Below are 21,210 nucleotides of genomic sequence, written 5' to 3' on the forward strand. Positions count from 1 at the left end.
AGATCCTCTGTGTGGAGACAACTTTTTTTAATTTCCAACTATAAGACCAGCTTCCACGTACCTGAACTTTTCGTATCCCCTGTCAAATGCAATTGCTCGTATGTCACTGTTATTAATTAACTTCACTCTTTCAGATATATTCCATGACTGCAATTCAACGTATTTTACCGCATAGTTAACAGAATATCCTAGGAAATTAATGGTAGCTTGAAAGACAGAACATGTTTATACTTTTATTTTGGTTACTAGCAATTCTTCCTAATTCACTGTGAGACTAGTGTAGAAAATAAGAGAGATCATATAGTAACTACACAAATGAATTTAGTTGGTTGGCATTGTACAGACACTGGTTATTCATCATTAGTGTGCAATGGACCATCTAATGTCCAATGAATTCACTGCATATCATTTAATCCAAATTACATTTCTATTCTCCTACTGTTCAAAGTAAACAAAACGGCAACGTTTAATGGAGAAAAGAGCAGAGTAAAAACAAACTAGTACATTTTAATACAACTATTAGATTACACGCAATTTGGATGGTTTCTGTGTACCCTTTTGGGCCAGTCATTTTTTACCCATTTCAACAATAAGGTCTGCACATCAGCTCTTTTATATACTTTACATAGGTCAATCAACTGCTCTACAGTCCTTTCACTATTCCGGAACAAAAATTCCAACGTAGGACTTTTCTGTTTCTGTTCAATGAAGCACAACTCATCATATGTCATCCCCCACTTGCTTGCAAAGTTTCTCCAGTTTTTCACAGTTGGGTGACATGGATCTAGCTTAATCCTTAGAATGTAAAGGAAATCCTCATCATTCAGCAGGTCACTTATTGTTGGTGGTGAGAAACATATCACAGAGCAGGTGCAGTTTTCACTAAAAGCTGTTATACAGGACTGACACTTCGATGCTACACCTATAATGAAAAAGAGTACATTGAAGTCAATGAGAATATTGTAACATAATATTTATTCCTTTATTACAACATAATGTTAACAGCAGTGATTGCAGAATATAGCCAATGGATCCTCTTGGAATGTATTTACTTTGTTCACAAATACCAACTAATTCTTACATCTCCCTATTTCCAACCTTCAATCTATACACCTTCCTGCTCTCTTGGTTCACATAATCTGTTCCTAATGACCCCTCCGCTTCCTCTTTTTTCAATGTTATGTTCCTCCTTGCCACTCTCCTTACCTCTTCCTATCCATTTGTCTCCCACATTTTATATATTACCAGCTGAACTAAAAACCCATTTATAACTCTTCTGATAATAGCTTCTATGTACCATACTAACACCACTTTCATTGCTATTTAGTTTGGCTGATTTTTAATCCCCTTTGTGATATTATATCCTCTGTTTAGGCATAAACGCTTTCGGTAAATGTGCTATAAAAATTGATTATTACTTGAAAGGAAAATTAATAAGCACAAGTCGCTTGGGTCGGCAAAGGCCCTGCACCTGTACTCAAGATTAATGTTGAGTGTGTACCGTGTTAAGTAGACCCACTTGGTACTCATTTTTTGTTTTTCAGAAACAACCTTCCAAAGCGGGTGTTTAGTCAGAAAACGAACATCAAATGGCTTAAATACATAGGGAGGTTTCTCAGTGCATCTGCGTCATTGTTTTTCCTACCTGGGTTGATCAGCACCCACCTGGCTTAGAATGCACACCTTGTGATCTGGCAAGAGATTGCCAGGAAGTACATTGGGGTGGGGATTAGCACCCAAATATCCTAGGAGGTGTGCTGGGAGGATTTCCTCTTCTGGTCCAGGATCAAGTTCCTAGACATTCTGTTTAGGTCCAACTGATGGAGCAAGGTTTCGTATAAAAGAGACTTGCTCGTATGCAATCCTCTCGAATAACCTGTAATACTGTAACCAACATGTTTGTGGGTACTAACGTTTCACCACATTTTACATACTGTATCTAGGGGAAGCTTTTCTATGTGCTTTACTAACCAGTAACCCTAGTGTCCTTAAAATGGCTGCCGAAAACGCGGGAACTCTTCTGCGCATGCGTCTACTGCATCTACGTAGTAATGACGTTTGTCGCTTCGTGGGAAATCTTTGCAGCTGCGCAATAGCTTTTAACATGGCTGCTCGAAACTCTCGCATTAATGCACTTGCTGTGCTGAAACTATCCCATGCAAGTTTTACTAAGCTATTAATGCAAAAGAGATATTAAGTAAATGGGGTTAGAGTAGAAGTAAGTGGTATACAGTGAATTCATTTAATTTCGTATTCTAACATGTTTTTCTCTGACTTTATTAATAGCTCGTATTTGGGCCTTGGAGGGTGACCGACATTTCTATCCCTTTGCGAAAACTACACATGCACACTTCATCCTTATTCTGAGACTAGTGATGTCATTGAACTTCTGCCAAGAACATGTGCTCAGCAAGGACATGGGAAACTAAACTCTTGAACCAGCAAAAGGAAGAAGCCGAAACATTGTACTTCAAATTTATCGATCCACATATGAAATGCTTGTGGGAATAAAGCTTGTGGGTATTAAAATTAAGGGGCGGGAAATTAGGCAATAGAACTAAAGAAAGTTATTGCACTTAGTATGATGTGATATCCTCACCCCACTGCCTGGCCCAATCAAATTGAGGGGTGTACATAGAATTGAAACATTTGGGGGTGGATCATACACTCAAATTGGTATTACAGAGGTAGGTTTAGTTAGTTAGACACACTATATCCAGGTCCTCACACCATTCTAGGTAACTATAGTTCTGTGGGGTAATGCTCCGTATTTGCTCTCTGTTTTCTCTCTCCTCAGGTACTGTCATCACGAGAATTTAATTACTGTGAATTAATTCTAAGCTAACTGTACTATTTTCCTGATGGATAATTTTGGTGTATCTGCGTGTATTCTGATTTGACTCACAAAATTATTTATTCAGACAAATCTTTCAACTCCTATTGAGTCTGTGGTTCTTCAAAATAAAGGTTAAATGTGTTATTATTTCCTCCCTATTCTACTCTACTACTAGATCTGTCAACAAAAGTATATTTACTTAAGGAGACAGGAAATGGTAATGATACTGGTGTTATCTCACAAAGAGGTCACTAACGGAGTAATTATAACCATGAACGGTACCACTCCAATGTATAGTACTCACAACAGGTAACCTAATGGAAAATACACTAATGTGTATATCGCAATGTGCAAAAAACACTCAAAAAGTACAAAGATGAGCATATGCTTTTTAAAGACGAGAACCCTCACTCACCACTTGGGTGACATGCTTCATCATTGGGTTCCCTCTTGTCAAAGTGCACTTTTGACATTATTTTTGCACTCTGCCCCTCATTTAACTTAAACATTGGAGTGAAAAAACACCTCACGCTCCTCTCCAGAGGGAGAGTTGTAGCCCACACAGTGCACCTTGCGGGCACTGTGTGTAAGAGGGAACCCAATGATGAAGAATGTCACCCAAGTGGTGAGTGAGGGTTCTCGTCTTTAAAAAGCATATGCTCATCTTTGTACTTTGAGTGTTTTTTGCACATTGCGATTCACTAATGATACTGGTTTAACAGGTCTCTAAGGTAAATCAAAATTGATGACCAGCGGATATTTGCCGGCTCATTGAATGTATGAATGTATATGGGCCCAAAGTGAAAGTTGTGTGTATGTGTGTGTCTAGAGCTGGTAAACTCCACTGCATCAGTTTTTCTTGGTAGCAGAGGCATGGTTAGTTTAGTTAGTTAGGTGAGGATTGTATTAGCAAAATTGAATTATTAATTTATGTTTTAACCAAACCCGTTATGTATTGTTTTATGTTGTCTGGAAATTCCCGGGAATATTGAATAGCAGGTGGTGAATGGAAGTCAAGCTGCAGTGAGGTTATTGGTCTGGATCAAGAAAGTGCTAAAAGTTACGCAGGACTAGAAGCACTAAGTTAAGAAATAATTTCTTGTATGTTAGTAAGAATAATTGGTAGCAAAGAGTTCGCTGGTGAAAATTTGGTCTTATATTACCTAGAAATGGTATTACTGAAGGAGCAGCAGGTTCTCTGATGCTTGTGTGAAGAGTAAGCGGAAAGGTTTTACTCGTATTGTGTGAAGAGTAAGCGGAAGGGTTTTACACGCAGTGAAAGAAATTTACTATTCTTTGAATTACTGGGTCAGACACAATAGCAAATGTTTATACGTTGTTAATTAATGAAGAATTGTGTGAATTTTGTGAGAAAAATAATTGTTCGCGTTACTTTGTAAAGGAGGGGTCAGTTGAGGGTGCTGCACTGACGTCACTGAGAGCCGCGCTGGGATTGGTTGAAACAGCGGGCATGTAGTTGATGCGAAATTGTAAAGGAGGGGTCACCACCAAAGTAGCCACCAGGCCCGTTGGACATTGCAGCGCCGGTCCGACGAGGAGCGCCCTATGATGAAGCATGACTGTTATATTCTGTTTAGATACTCAAAATATACATGTATTTGTATTGTTGTAATGTAGCCAGCTATGTGCATTTTTTCATTGGACATTCCAGGTTCTATTTGGAGTGTTTTGGCTTGCGTTCCACTGGTTGCCAGAGTGGTGGTGGAGAGCAACCAGGAAGGATGTAAGCCGTGCTGCCAATAAAGCATCTATCTACAAGTATTTGGATTTATGGCGTTTTTACAATGACACCCCTAAAAAGGTGTGTGAGGGCATTATGATCTGAAATTCAGATCTCCCAGCGACAGAGATTTCCAGGCATGCAGTGGTATCTTTCACGTTTATGCCATATATGCTATAAGAGAGGAACTGGTTACCCTTTAATGTCTTACATATGCACACTGAGGAGCATGGGTACAGGACCTCTATCAATATTAGCTCTTCAGTTCCCCCTTTTGATTATGTTGACATAGCAGTACCTGCAGATTTGTGGACGGAATGTAAAATTACTGTAGATTGGCCTAGTGAAGAGTATCCAAGAGATTCAAAGGCAGGAGTCCTGTCAGAAGATGAAATAAAAAAATATCACCAGGTGATTACTTTTCTGAAGAGTAAAATTCCCCCGAAAGAAACTGATTGGGTAAAAATAGACAGAACAACCCAAGAGAAAAATGAATCTGTACATGCATACTACAAACGTCTTTTACAGGTGTTCAAACAGTATACTGGTTTTGAAAGTATAGAGAATAAGGACATGAATCATTTTGCGTATCGATTTGTGACAGGGTTAAGATTGGATACATCGCAAATGATTAAGCAGCACATGTTATGTTGGCAATCAAAGCCCATAGACGAAATTTTAAAGTATGCCAAATATTGTGAGGATGAAATTGATAACAGACGAAAAGCCTTAGAAGAAAAAGTAATGTGGGCTCAAGTAAAATTATTTGAACACCAAGAGCTTCAATTGAATAAACGACAAGAAAATCAAGGAAGGGTACAAGGTCGAAGCGAAAATAATGGGGGTAAACAACGAGGAAGATTGAAGTGGGAAGAGTCAAAGAAAAGGTTTCCCTGTCACGGATGCAGGAAGTTGGGGCATTGGAAAAATGAGTGTAAATTCGTACAAGTTAATAATGGCCCAAATCAAAATTTAAATCCACAGAATGAGTTCTTAATGAGTCAACCGCAACAGGGTATAGATCCTCAAAGTCAATTGCCACCTGCCCCTAAGCCAAATTTTGTGAGTCAAGCCAAGTACAGTGTGGACACCGGATTCCCAGAAGGAAGTGGTAAGAAAAATGTTGTAACCTCGCAGTTTCTTTTGCAGGACACACTTCTCAATTATGAGCAGGAATGACGGTGCCTGAGGGGGGAGGAAGGGGGGTGCGTACTTGGAGCATCCCTACCGGTAGATCAGTCAAGTCTATATGTAGAAGGTAAAGTAGAAGGAAATTATATCACTTTCTTGTTGGACACTGGTGCTACCAGGTCTACTGTGAGAACAGCAGACATTCCTAACCTGCCCCTCTCAGGTGAAGCCATCCAAGTAGTAGGTGTCTCAAACAAACAGATTAGAACTCCGATCACAGAGCCCATGGAGATGCAAATTGGTAATTTTAAATAAATGCACAAATTCATAGTTTGTGACTCAAGTCCTGTAAACTTGCTTGGAAGGGACTTATTGTGCAAAATGAATTGCACCATATATTGCGCACTGGATGGTGTCGCAATACAAACCCCAGATGAAGATGGAGTTTACAAGTTCATGTTAGCAAAACAAGGGACAGAAGTAAATGAAATGTATTCAATGATCACCAAAGAAGAATTACCTGCTGAAGTCAAACTGACTCTAAATGCAGAGATATGGGATTTTATTGGAAAAGAAATAGGATTAATGGCGAATGTAGATCCCGTAAAAGTGACAGTGAAAGAAGGTGCTATTTATCCAAATACTCGACAATACAAAATCAGTCCCGAAATAAAGGCAGGTGTTGTAGCAGAGATTGAGCGATTAGTCGAACAAGGCATTTTGAAAGAAATAATGAGTAGCCCTTGTAACTCACCTATAATTGGCATTAAGAAACCTAATGGGAAATATAGGGTGGTTCAAGACCTGAGAAAAATTAATAAAACTGTTGTACCATGTTGTCCAGTAGTGCCCAACCTAGCTGTGATTCTTTACCAGATACCATGGAAAGTGGGTTGGTTCACAGTAATTGATTTAGGTCATGCATTCTTTTCTATTCCATTGCATCCAGATAGTCAGTTTATCTTTTCATTTAAATTCGAAGAGCATGTTTACGTGTGGAATCGTGTGCCTCAAGGGTACACTGAAAGTCCTTCAATCTTTAATCAGATTCTCAAAAGAAGTCTTGAATCTCTTGTGTTGCCCAGAGAATCAGTTCTGGTGCAGTACATTGATGACCTATTAGTGGCATCGAACACTTGAGATGACTGTGTCACTGATTCGATTGCTTCAGTTTTGTAAAAACTCAGTCAAATACCTGGGACATCAAATAGAGAGAGGAATTAGAAAGGTGACCTCAGAAAGAATCAGAATAATAAGACAAATGCAGTTGCCACGAACCCAAAAAGAAATAAGAATGTTTCTTGGGGTCGTAGGATATTGTAGACAGTGGATTGTAGAGTTTGCTTTACTGGCTAAACCCCTGATACAGATGACCAAAAAGAGAGCAAAGTACCTCATAGAGTGGGATGATGAAAGCATGGAATCGTTTATAAAGTTACAAAATTGTTTGTGCGAAGCATCTGCTTTGGGAATGCCAGACTACTTCAAAAGAATTTGCATTGTTCTGCTATGAGAGAGGTAATTGTGCACTCTCAGTCCTGACACAGAGACATGGATTAATGCGAAGACCAGTGGCATATTTTTCTGCTACTCTAAACCCTATGGCATGCAAATTTTCAGGTTGTCTGAAAGCTGTAGCTGCAACTTGTGTGAGCATAGAACAAAATGAGTCAATTGTGATGGGACACCTTGTAAAGGTGTATGTTCCCCATTCAGTTGTGATTTTGCTGACCAAAAACCTGAACGCAGTACCTTACTCTCAGTAGGCTAACCAAATATGAGAGAATAATACTGGGGGCTGAACATGTGACTATAGTGAGGTGTACAGTTCTCCACCCTGCCACCTTACTACCTGATCCATACCAAGAAGAGGTGAAGGATGAGATCGAACATGAATGTCTTGACGTGACTGAACTTAGCACCAAACCGCGTCCTGACATACAAGAGGAACACCTGAAAAAGGCAGATCATAAGCTATTTGTAGATGGCTCATGCATGCGATACGAGGAGGGAGGATTAAGTGTTGCTTACGCTGTGTGTACATTAGCTGGAATAGTCAAAGCATCCTATTTACCAGAATTCAGATCTGCACAAGTAGCCAAATTCATCGCTTTAATTAAAGCATGCAAAATTCGAAAAATTGGAGAATAACCATATTTACTGATAGTCAATATGGTTATGGGTTGTGCCTAATTTTGGCCAGGTATGGATGCAGAGGGATTTCCTGACTTACTCAGGAACTCCCATTAAAAATGGAAATTTTGTGAGAGAATTCATTGAGGCAATTCAATTACCAAAAGAGGTGGCCGTGGTTAAGTGTGCTGCTCACCAATCAGGAGATGACTATGTGAAAGCCAGTAGCCGATATGCTGACCAGGTTGCCCAGCACTGTGCAAGACATAAAATTGCATTAAATAAGAACATCGAAATTTGTGGAATCAGCTGCCAACTTATGCTACTTGCAGGAGAGGGGACCTGGGAGGAGGTAAAAGATCTGCAGGATGCGATAGAAATGAGAGAAAAGGAAGAGTGGGTAAAAATAGGATGTCAAAGAAGGGCAGAAGATGGTGTGTGGGTTTGTTATGATGGCAGACCAGTAATGCCAGACAGTATGCTTGCACCTATGGCTAGGATGTATCATGGAGACACACATGTAGGCAGAGATGCTATGATATGACTTTTCAGACAAGATTGGTTTAATGCAAAATTCAGGAATGTAGCAGAGAGTCTTTGCCAAAGATGCTTAACATGCCAACAAATGAATCCTGGCAGGAAAACCATGGTTAGTATGGGAAAGATTGGAAAGGCAGAAGGTCCATTTGTAAGACTTCAACTAGATTTTATTAATCTGCCTGCTTGTCAAGGGTTGAAAAATGTACTTGTCATAGTTTGTTTATTCTCAAAGTGAGTGGAGGCATACCCGACCCGAAGAAATGACAACTTGACAGTGGCCAAACTCTTATTAAGAGAACTCATCCCTAGATTTGGTTTTCCAGTAACGATTGAATCAGATAGAGGGTCTCATTTTAATAATGAAATAATTCGACTAATTTGTGAAGCATTCAAAGTCGAACAAAAATTGCACTGTGCTTACCGCCCAGAGGCCTCTGGGGTGGTAGAACAATTGAATGGCACAATCAAGTCAAGACTCGGAAAGCTGTGTGCATCCACCACACTAGAATGGCCTGATGCTTTACCTCTTGTTCTGATGGGACTCAGAAGTATTCCTGATAAAAATACTGGATTGAGTATCCATGAAATACTCATTGGAAGAGCAATGAGAGAAGCATGTATCCCTGGACACAAGCTGTTGAATATAACTGATGACTTGGTTTTGGAGTATTGCAAAGAGTTGGCTGACAGAGTGTGTTCTATCTCTCATCAGGTTGGGGAAGACGCAGTCAACAGACAGCTGAGCCAAGCGTATGATCTGAATCCCGGTGACTGGGTAGTTGTGAAGAATCACACTCGAGAATCATGCCTAGCACCAAGGTGGGACAAACCACATCAGGTTATACTAACTACTTCAACAGCTGTAAAGTGTGCAGGATTACCTAATTGGATTAATGCAAGTCATACCAAAAGGGTGCCAGCTCCTGAAGAAGAAGAGTTCCGATTGACTTGAGCAATTAAAGTTGCTGAAGGTTGCGCAACTAAGGAACTTCCCATAGAAGATCCTGAAGTAGCTGCCCAAGAACAACCAAGCACCTTTTAGGACGACTGGATCCCAGTGGTGGACATACCTGAAGTAATTGTAAGAACTAGAAGCCAAACACAGTTAGATAGACAGGAAAAGAGTGAGAATCAGTCAGGTATAGAAGAACTCGCTCAGGAGAGTAGGGATACAACTATTATGGAACCTGAGCAGAAACAGTTAAGGAGAGAACAATATACTCAGACAGACGAAAAGCAAAGTCCCCCATTCCAGACTCTGAGGGACAGGTAGGTTTTAGAGAAAACGTTCAGGCAGAAGAAGGTCAAACGGTAAGAAGACCTGAACAGGACCAGACAGGCATAGAAACATAGGTTCAGGATATAGAAGAAAAAACAAACATCACCAATCCTGTACAGGGTCAGATTAAGGTAGATGAATATATCCAGGCAGAACAGGCCATAACAATAAGCCTTGGACAAGGTCAGATAGAGAGGAAATCTGAAGACGAAGATGATCAAATTGTGCCACAAATAAAATAAAATAAAATAAGCCTTGAAGAAACTGACACTGCAGTGAGAACTAAGAAAAGTCGGAAAGGTGATAATTGGCCAAGGATTATCAAGAGACAAAAATACTGCCTAAAGACAATCAGTGAAGAACCTGATCAAGTAAATGAAGCATCCAGCCAATCTGGACCTTCCACTGCAACTCCAAAATGAAGGAGCCAAAGATTGAAGACATTGAATAACAAGTTCAAGGGTCCTGAGTTGACATATGTCATTCTTGAAGATTTTGAAAATGTCGACTTAAATGAAGAAAGTGATGTAGAACTGAATGTTGAACGAATTGATAAAGTAGTGAGACCGACTTGAAAGAAAAGAAGACGCTTAAGGTGTTATCTCATACCAAGTTTCTGAATTAAAGAAGAGACAATCTTCTTGTCCAAAAATGTCTGATAATAAAGTTACTGGAAAATCAAAACAAAGCTGTATAAAGAAGTGCTGTAGGATCTGTATATGTACCTTTTTATTAGTCTTCTTAATGTGGGTAATATTAGCAATAGCTATTCCCTATTTGATGGTTACGAGCAAATAGAATAGTACTAATACACATACAAAGGTAGCAAACATTAAAGGAGATAGAGTAGACTTAGAAACACCAGATGAGTTAGATTTACACCACACTGTGAATAAAAACAAAACTGACTTAAATGTATTTGCAAATCTATTAGTACATTATGTAGAAACAATGGAAGTTAGTGATTGTTATGTTTATATGAAATTGCCAACCTCACTAGCTGAAGGGGTAACTTATCACTTACCTTTAACGTATGGTATATCATGCTAGTTTATTTTATAGAACTGGAAAACTACAGTATTATTATTCAAATGTAGATGTAATATTTTCAGAGGTCCCTATATGAAAGAGCATGAACCCCGTCCTTAGTACTAGAGACTCACAATTCATGGGTGAATATTTTCTAACAAGGAAAGTAATAGACATAACTGATGCACACAAACACAACTTAACATGTAAATTACATGAAGAAAAAAATATATTTTTGAATTTAGTAGAACAGAGGAGACAGGATTTCCGAAGAAGGGCCTCTGAACTGAAACCTCAGATACCTAAGTGGGCTGAGAAGGAAGACCTTTTGGTAACTCGCAAGACTCATGCTGCTATGTCTCTGGATTTTGAAAAGAAAGTGAAAATCTGTCTTCATAGACTAAAAACAGAATATAACAATGCATTTATTGGTTCCAGTGAGTGTGAACATAACTTCTTAGTATTTGGGGGTTGGGAACTAAAAGGAGGAACTGATCCAGTATTTCCTGGAATCTATTAGATTTGTGGAAACAAAGCCTACATTCGGCTGCCTGATCATTGGTACGGGAGTTGCTATTTCGGAATAGTATTCCCTAAAGTCTATCATGTTAAAAGAATCACTGGAAGCAATTATGACAGTAATGGACTAACCCGATATAAAAGAGCTAGTTTTTCTGAAATGGCAGTTGACATATTTGGTGCATTGATACTTTCAGTGGGTGTTCTGCTGAATTCTCGAAAAATCTGTCAATTGTCGACAGTAGTTGATCGGTTATCTACTGACACTACTGGAGGATTCTTATTGATCAATACAGAATTAGTTGCTATTAGATCTTTGGTTTTGCAAAATAGACTTGCCCTTGATATCTTATTAGCAAAAGAGGGTGGAGTCTGTAAAATGTTGAAAGCGTAACATTGTTGCACTTATATTCCTGATAAAAGTGTAGAAATTGGAAGGTATATTAAAATATTACACATTTGGAAGAGGAACTGAAACCACTGGCGGTTGACAGTGTATGGAAGAAAATAACTTATAGTTTCTCCATTATAAGTGATTGGTTTTCTAACATAGGTAAAAGTATCTTAGGTCAAATATTATTGCCAATCATGGGCATAACCTTGTTAGTTCTGGTAATAATGAAGTGCCACAAATGTAGTGGAAAAGGAAAGAGGTGCGACGTGAATGAGAAGTGTAGGAAAAGAAAACTAGACGAAATACGACTTGAAGAATTGAAAGGAAATATCTACAAAAGAATGAAAGGATCACACTTTAAAAAGGATAAGGGAAGGAATGAATATTTTGAAGAAATCGGAATGGTAGAATGCTAAAGTTGGCATCTGATTTTATGATATAAGCTAGTGATTTTGTGGGAACTAACGTTTCACCACATTTTATATACTGTATCTAGGGAAAGCTTTCAGAGAGGGGATTGATGGAGCAAGGTTTGGTATAAAAGAGGCTTGCTCGTATGCAATCCTCTTGAATAACCTGTAATACTGTAACCAACATGTTTGTGGGTACTAACGTTGCACCACATTTTATATACTGTATCTAGGGGAAGCTTTTCTATGTGCTTTACTAACCAGTAACCCGAGTGTCCTTAAAATGGCCGGCGAAAACGCGGGAACTCTTCTGCGCATGCGTCTACTGCATCTACGTAGTGATGACGTTTGTCGCTTGGTGGGAAATCTTTGCAGCTGCGCAAAAGCTTTTACATGGCTGCTTGAAACTCTCGCATTAATGCACATGCTGTGCTGAAACTAACCCGTGCAAGTTTTACTAAGGTATTAATGCAAAAGAGATATTAAGTAAATGGGGTTAGAGTAGAAGTAAGTGGTATACAGTGAATTCATTTCATTTCCTATTCTAACATGTTTTTTTCTGACTTTATTAATAGTTTGTATTTGGGCCTTGGAGGGTGACCGACATTTCTATCCCTTTGCGACAACTACACATGCGCACTGCATCCTTATTCTGAGATTAGTGATGTCATTGAACTTCTGCCAAGAACATGTGCCCAGCAAGGACATGGGAAACTAAACTCTTGAACCTGCAAAAGGAAGAGGCAGAAACACTGTACTTCAAATGTATCGATCCAAATATGAAATGCTTGTGCAAATAAAGCTTGTGGGTATTTAAATTAAGGGGCGGGAAATTAGACAATAGAACTAAAGAAAGTTATTGCACTTGGTATGGTGTGTTGTCCTCACCCCACTGCCTGGCCCAATCAAATTGAGGGGTGTAAATAGAATTGAAACATTTGGGGGTGGATCATACACTCGAATTAGTATAACAGAGGTAAGTTTAGTTAGTTAGATACACTTGATGCTGCACATGCTGATGCTATGCTGAGATGCTGCCCGACCTTTGATTGCTGTTCATCAATCAGTGATTATGTCAAAGGATGATGCAGGTGGGTGTTTCTTTTCCAAGGTAGGATTTGTTGGACAGTAGATTCCATGAGTTTGGGATAATGAATCATGTGTAACATCCACATTCGTAAAATTGTGTGAAACATAAATGTTGCAGCGTAATGTTCAACTGTGAGATTAATTACATCCAATGTAACTGAATAATTTGCAGCAAATGGCCTTTTCTTTCTCACTTTCTCATTATTTGCATTGATTGCAGACACAGGTGATGGCCAGCAGCACCTGGGGCAGGCAAGAAGAACTTTAGCTACTGAGCGAGCACTCACCACCACCGTGGTGGAAGAAAGGAGGAGGAATCCTCCTGTTGTGATGGACATAATGCGGAAGAATCAGTGTCCACTGGCTAACACAAAGACAGTACTCTTTTAAACATTACTGTGGAGGCAGATGATTCTGGACAACATGAAAGGTGATTGGCCTGGCCAAGAGCAAAAACTGGTGTCCCAGGGATCTTACGAGCTAATTGTCCCACTCTGTGCCCACATCTCCTATCTCTCCACCTCCCCAGACAGTGCCTGCCAAAGTGTCCAACAATGGCTGAGGGTTCATTTTTCTTCAGGCACCCCAGAGACCGCTTGTGTCCTACTCCACCCTCCCATCACTGGAACTAGTCCAGGAGCTGCTGAGGCAGGTGGTACCTGGCAGAATGACATCCTGTACCCCGTAGTAAAATGTTTTGCAACCAAAGATGAGGGTTTAGGGGCACTGTAGGATGCACCCACAGCCCACCCTACTGATGCAATCTGGTTCCTCTCATCCTGGACTGCCATCTATTTCTTCCCCCAGACACCTGTGCCCACACAGCAGTTGTCTTTGTCAGTCTCATTCATTGTCCAATTCTAGTTGCTGGTGCCGTATGTGATGCATCCCAGAAGGTGACTGGTTCTGCTGCATCTGGGGATCAGTCTGAAAACGAGGATATGCTTCTCGTGATGGTCTCATCAGACCATGAAATGGATTGGCAAGGAATCTTCCTCCCTCGCCCAGAGCATCCTGACAGCAGAACATCTAAGTTTTGCTTCGGACTTCCCTTTGTTTTTACCCATTGCAGGATGGTTATGGGCTTTAATCTTCCCTTTTGGACATGTCATTTGGAACTGTGGAGTATAGATTATGTTCTGTTGGGGCATTTCTTTACAAAACACGCCCCAGGGAAGTTGTATACTTCTCAGAGTCAGGCAGTATTGTGGTTAGCTTTTATTGAATTCTATTTTACCCTAGGCCACTATTACCACAAACCCCACCTGCTATGCCCCCATATCCTTTCACCCCTTACATTTGTGTGGATAAAATATTTTTGAAGAAACTTGTTTTAGTATTTCTTGTGTGCATCCTACAAGAAAATGTCAGTTAGTGCTGGTGTAACAGTGGACTTGTCAATAGTGTTTGCTTATGCCAATTCTTTTTACTTTTTAATGATGCATTCAACATTGGGGGATCTTCCATTGAGAAAAAGTTTTCAGTGCAAATAGAAAAGGGAATGAGAAGAAGAAAAGAAGTTAGGATGCGAAGGTTATGTGGCAATAAAGAAGATAATCCCACCAAACAAACATGAGTAGCGAATACTGTTATATCCTGCTTTGGTATTCATATATCTTCCCTGTTATCTTGGCTCCCAGCTGCTCAGCCAGTGTGAGTGTTCTGTGTGGAATGTTGGTGTGATGAAGATGAATGGAATGTTCCGGTGCTTGTGCGGTGAAGTGTGACAGTCGGGGTATCGGCTGAGCAGCCGACAGGCTGGTCCTTGTGGGGTCTTGTACTTCAATACTATCCTGCAACTATGACTAATAAAGAATATTGAAAGATACTCCTCGGCTACTTGTCATACATCACAACAAAGTTTGCAGTGCAAATAGAAAAGGGAATGGGAAGGAGAAAAGAAGTTAGGATGCAAAGGTTAAGTGGCAGTAAAAAAGATAATAACACCAAACAAACATGAGTAGTGAATGCCTTTCAGCAATGAAGACCGGGTGATCCTTGTTCTTGTGTGTTTTAACTGTAGTATCATTCGCAAACAACTTTCATCCATGCTGAAGGGTATGTATGAAAACATATTTCAGTGGAAAGTTATTCTAGTGCGTTAAAGTGAAAGGTCATTTTCTACTATACACTAGGGGCTAAGGACATGGACAGAGGTAGAGAGCCTATGTGTCTGTTCTTCAGTCTGTACAGTCGTATAGATCGAATGATTAAAGTGTGCCAGCTTTGTGGACTATGGGAAGGGTTTTCTGAATGCTCAGGGTTCTCAATAGGAACTCTCTTTCCAGAGTTAGTTCAAATGACCATTAGGGTCATTTGGTTCTGACTCTCGACCTCAAGTTCAGATGACCTCTGGAACCAATGCAGTTACATGTCCTTCCTCCTTATGACAAATCTACATTACAGAATCCTTGCAATTATTGCAACTTTCAAGCTTCAATGGGGAACATTCCTTAGTGATAGCCCATAAGCTCATCCTTCAGTTGCAACTATGTGTGTTGCAGTCCAGTTTCCTAACCCCCAGTGTTGTCCTTAGTGTCTGGAACTCCATTCGGGGTTCTTTCAGCAGTTCTGAGGACCTACAAAATGGGGAAGAAGTTTGCTTTGAACCTTTTGGGGCTGTAGGATGCTAGAGATTGGCTAGGCCAATGTTCAAGGTCACTTTGCTTTCACTATCAGGTCTCTTACTTCAAGCAGCCTCTCACTTCTAATACTACTGCTGACTATACACTGCAGAGGACATATAGAGGTAAGCAAGCTGCAATCGTCCACCAGATAACTGGATCAAAACCTGCAAACTGGGGTTGCTTCATTGTGTTTCCATACCATCTCATCATGACATTTGTGGGATCTATTTTTGGGCCCGGGTAACTGGGATTTTGAATAGGGGTATGGGATGCATAAATCTGTCAGCGAGTTTGCAGTGAGATCTATGATGTTGAAGATGCCTAATTGCAGATCCACCAAAGAAAAAAGCAGGAAAAAGCTGCAGGGAAACAAGCAGATTCACTGTACTTGTTTGAGATACATATAATCATGAGATGTTGTTAATATAGAGTATTTTACCGTGTAGCAGAGCATATAATAACGCCCTCATTCCCTTCCCCCTCAAAGAGGTGTAGGCACAGGTAAATTTAGGCTCTCCACTTCCCCCACATTCTTTCACTACTCCACTTTCCTGCTCCAGTACCAGAACTTCACACTAGTTTTGGCTTGGGCTTCTGGCGATGCTGAAGCAGTGTTACTAAACTCTCCTGGCTCTTGTGTCTGCAGGGCCGAGCTCCAGTCTAGCTCATTTACCTCTGCCCACTTCCTTGCCACTTACAACTTCAGAAGGTCAAGGATGGAAATCGCAGCCAGGCAGCAAGGTGTCACACACTGAAGAGGGTAAGGAAGATGCGGACAGCCAGGCCTAGAGCAGGAGAGAGGGAGTGGTACAGAGAGCAGACTGTGCCTAGAGCTATGCCGACTGACTCTTCAAGCCTGTCAGCTCATCCCAACAGTACACATGCATAGTGTGATGTCATCCCCAGAATTCCCCCTATTCGATAAATCTTTTATACATTACTACACAGATGACATGCATAGTTCCATGCACTCACAACAGTGAACAAGAGATGATGGGCGGCATGTATGGCTTTACAAGCATTTTTTATTGCCAGAGGTAATTTACAAACATGAATTATGATGAAATATGCATATAAATGAAGGGGCAGTGTGTGAAAAGGTAGCAATTGCCATTGTTCTATAAATTATTTTAAGATGTTTGGAGTTTGCCTGCTTGTCCAAGAAGAGGAGGCATCCTTCACATCCCTGGCTACACAGTGAGGCATATTGATGTTATGCGCACTAGGACCCTTGTGGTTCCGGGGAGACTCTGACCAGGAAATACATAATATGCGGGGAGGTGCTAGAGTGTGGTTAATGGGAAGTATAATGTAATGGGCAGTGTGTGAGCATATGCGGAAGAATAAAATAATGATTGACTGCAGCTCCCATGTGGTGTAACTCATCTGCATGCTTCTGGGCTGGGGAAGATGCTACATTGGTGACGAGTAGGGGATAAGTGCCTAAGAAGACAAGACTGCTCTCCTTGAGGGTTTGCAACAATATGGGAAACTGCATGTGCATGCCACGTGTGCCCAGAATCGATGCAGAGCAGTCTGTGACTGGCAAAAGTGGAGGCAAAGCCCTGCTCCAGCCCATAAACGTCTGCAAAAGAAATCGAAGGCCCTACAGAGAAGCATACTCAAAACACGCCCCAAATAAAGAGCAACCAAACAGATTAAACAAGAAATAACGATCAAGTCAGCAAGGTATGAGAAACCGAGAACTTACCGTCACGGAAGATTGAAGCATACTGCGACGCATGCTTCAAAGGCAACTTCTGCTTGCAGGAGTTGTCAGAGCCAGCCTGTTTCGTGATTGCCTGAATGCAAGGAGTGGAGTGCAAAGTACATTGCAGCCGTGTTCCTGAAGCCACCTCTACCTTTTAACACTTCTAAGAAGCAGAAAATTGGAGACAGGCTGGCGGCATGCATTGAAACATTTGATGACATCATACTTGCAGAAAGATGACAAGAATATCATCAAATATTTGTAAAACCTTGCAGGTGTTGGAATGAAAGAAGTGCTAAAGAAAATCTCACAGACTGATGTAAAATTGTACCTAGAGGTAAAAAAAGCTTTGGAGGTCAAGTTCAATCCAATGCCTAATGTCAACTATGAAAGGTATATCTTCAACCAAGCACACATTTGTGAAGCAATGGACAAGTTTGTAGAAAGACTTGATGCACTCATTAAACACAAGTTCTGTGATTCCACCCACGAAGAAGCCCTGCACCTCAGTAATTGATGGCTGCCTTTCAGATTTGTTTAGAAGGCGCATTGCTGAGGGAAACACACAGTCTAGAGAAAATGCTGATGGCTGCGAGAGCTGCTGACATGGAAGCAGTAACAGCACACAATGAATCAGGGTTGAAGGTGAAAAGCAAGCACAATCATAAACAAGATACACATAAGTTGACGTTGTGCTTCCGATGTGGTTCTCATTTCCCCTGCAAAGGACGTGGGAAACTGAGCCATTTCATAACTGTATGCTGAGCTAAAGAAAAATCTAGTGTGCCACGATGGCAAGAAAAGGGTAAACATCCTTTAGAACAACTGTGTTACAACGCATGTCATTACCCCGCATTTTTTACTCCACAGAAACTTTTACAATGCAGGGCTTTACACCACGAACCATTACAACGCATTCCCCATTACAATGCCCCGGTGGAGTTAATATAGTAAATTGTGTTGTAATGGACTATGCATTGAAATGGAATGCAGTGTAAAGTCCTGTGTTGTAAAAGTTTCTGCGGAGTAAAAAATGTGGGGTAATACACGCGTCGTAATGCGGGCGGGGTAAGGTGTCATATACCAAGAAAAGATGTACATGAGAATGTTCAAGAAGCATTCTCGCCACGCCCCTAAAACCAAAAAGCAACTTCAGCTACAACAAGTAGAAACCAGGCAAAATCAATCAATGTCCAGCTCATCATACAAAGGTTCTTTGACATCGCTATTGAGTACCAGTGAAAAAGATGGGTGTGTGCTGATTATGTCTACCAAAGGACAGCACTCGTACATGAGGCTAGCTGTCTGCAAAGAAGATCACAGTTCAAAGAAAACTCACTAAACAAAGCAACAAACTTCATTTGGACACTCCCAAAATCACATTGAAAGTGAACGATCATTCAATAATGGGAAACATCTATTACAACGCAGGCATTACAACGTAGTGCCTTCACAACGCAGTCAGTACCACAATTGCGACATTACCATGAATTCCATTACAACGTAAGTCATTACAATGACTTGCTTTTGGGAATTCAGTGTTGGACTGGTGTTGGATTTTAAATCCAAGACCTTTCCTCCTGATAACAGACTGGAGTTGGAATAGTAATTTAAACTATTCCAATGTCCAGCGCTTCCCTAAAGCAAGTCGTTGTAATGACTTGTATTGTAATGGAACTCGTGCTAACAGCACAGTCGTGGTATTGACTGAGTCATTAGGCCACGAGTTGTGTTAGCATGCATGGTAACAGATGCTATTCTCCAATAATTTTCATCATAGACAGTGGTGCATTGAGTACAGCCTATCCCCTGTGCCTCACCTCACTCCATCAGGCATGAAGTATATACCTTGGCTGCTTCTGAGCCATTGCAAAGCCAAGGGTCGTTCACAGTGACAATACAATACAAAAGGGCATTGATGCAAGCTACTATTCATGTTCTATAAGGGACTTTATCAAGTACCTGTTAGCTAATTTCTGTCACTGCTTCTGACATAAGATTGATATCCCTCAACTACAACCTCTGTGCTCAGTCTGAGTCCACAAGCCGATTCCTGTTGTTGTTCCATGGCCTGGGTAAACTCAAAAAAGCAGCTTCATATCAAGAAAGACATGCACCTTGTTGCTCAGCGACACCGTAGAGTTGCCTTTCATCTACAAGAAGTCTGTATAAAAAGAGTTGGAAGCACTTTTAAAACATGACATCATTTAACGATCCACTGACCCCACTCCATGGGCTTCACCCATAATAGTAGCACCAAAAAAGAGCAGTCGTGGAGCGGTGGGCATTTGAATTGATATGAGCCAGGTAAACTAAGCCATAGAGAGAGAGACACCCTGGTCCACACATATCGGACATGATCATGCAATTGAATGGAGGCAAAGTGTTTTCCTGTATTAACCTACATAAAGGATACCAACAACTCGAGTCGGAGTTGAACTCCCTTTTTGACTGAGTTTTGGGGTATCTTCGGCTGCTGAGATATTTCAGGATGTTATTCGCCGGATAATCCAACCTGTTATACATGCTTTCAATCACAGTGATGACATACTGTTTTTGGGAGAACACAGAAAAAACATCAGTAAGCCCTTACCCAATTGTGCCAGTTACTTGCTGATGCAGGTCTCACTCTAAACGCTGCAAAGTGTGAGTTTCACAAAACCAAACTCTAGTTTTTGGGCACATGTTCTCTGATAGGAAAATAACTCCAGATCCAGAAAAGGTGCAAGCCCTGTCATCCACCTGACCCCCAGGATGTTATCATGCTGCAATCCTTTCTAGGCTTGGCCAGCTATTGCTCAAGATACATCTGCAACTCTGCTACAGGGAGTGCCCCATTGAGAGACTTCACAAGCAAAATGCATTGTTTCAGTGGTTTCCGGAATGTGACCAGAGTTTTAAAGACATTAAACATGTGATTGAAAATGCAACTGAAGTGGCCCACTTCGACCCCAAGTTTCATACCAAAATAACGGTTGATGTGAGCCCGGTAGGGCTAGGTGCAATCCTTGCTCAACATAATGGCCATCCGAATGCTTGGACACATTGTGGCCCATGCCGGTCACAGCCTGTCTGAAAAAGATCCTGCCTACTCTCAGCTGGAGAAGGAGAGTCCGGCTCTGGTATGGGCCTGAAAACATTTTCAAGTAATCCTCCATGGAAAATGATTCACTGTCATCACAGATCATCAGGCATTGCTTACAATTTTTGGAAACTCGAAGGCTATGATGCCCCCTCGCATCGAGAGAGGGGGTTAGGACTGCAAGAGCACGACTATGAGATCATGCACAAACCAAGGAGGGATCAAAACCCGGTTATTTGTCATGATTGCCGCTACCTCATCACAGTTTGACTCCAAGGACAGCTGAAGCATATCTCAACTTTATTGTGTGATCCAGCATGCCAGCGTCTGTCGGTGGAACAAATCACTGCTGCCACCAATGCAGATAGACATGACCATAATAAAATAACCTATTACCATTTGATCCTGGATGAGAATTACCTGGACTCTTGCTGATGATGCTGAATTCCACAAGTTAAAAAAATGAACAGGATAAGTTAGCAGTCACCTAAGAAGGTGTAATACTGTGAGGCTCGAGAATCATCATACCTGAAAAACTAAGACATCGGGTCATCATGCTGGCCCATGAACAACACCATGGTATCGCAGCCACCAAAACAGCCTTAAGAAATGGAGTGTGATTCTCTCTGCTAGATGAGCAAGTCGAGAAGGAGCTAAAGGCATGCCACATATGCAATTGTTTGTCCCCA

General features: G+C 40.9%; 1 protein-coding gene across 4 annotated transcripts in view; it reads right to left on the reverse strand.

Moving 5' to 3' along the window:
* Nucleotides 1-219: 219 nt before the first annotated feature.
* The window catches only part of EDARADD (EDAR associated via death domain), a 492,613-nt gene continuing 471,622 nt past the window's right edge, over nt 220-21,210 (reverse strand). For all 4 annotated transcript variants that reach the window (XM_085611937.1, XM_085611939.1, XM_085611936.1 and 1 more), the window contains one exon: nt 220-922. In XM_085611937.1, coding sequence (XP_085468063.1) covers nt 525-922 — 398 coding nt within the window. In that variant the 3' untranslated portion in view covers nt 220-524. The remainder of the gene's footprint in view (nt 923-21,210) is intronic.

The sequence above is a fragment of the Triturus cristatus genome, chromosome 6 (assembly GCF_964204655.1).
Source record: "Triturus cristatus chromosome 6, aTriCri1.1, whole genome shotgun sequence".
NCBI classification, from domain to species: domain Eukaryota; kingdom Metazoa; phylum Chordata; class Amphibia; order Caudata; family Salamandridae; genus Triturus; species Triturus cristatus.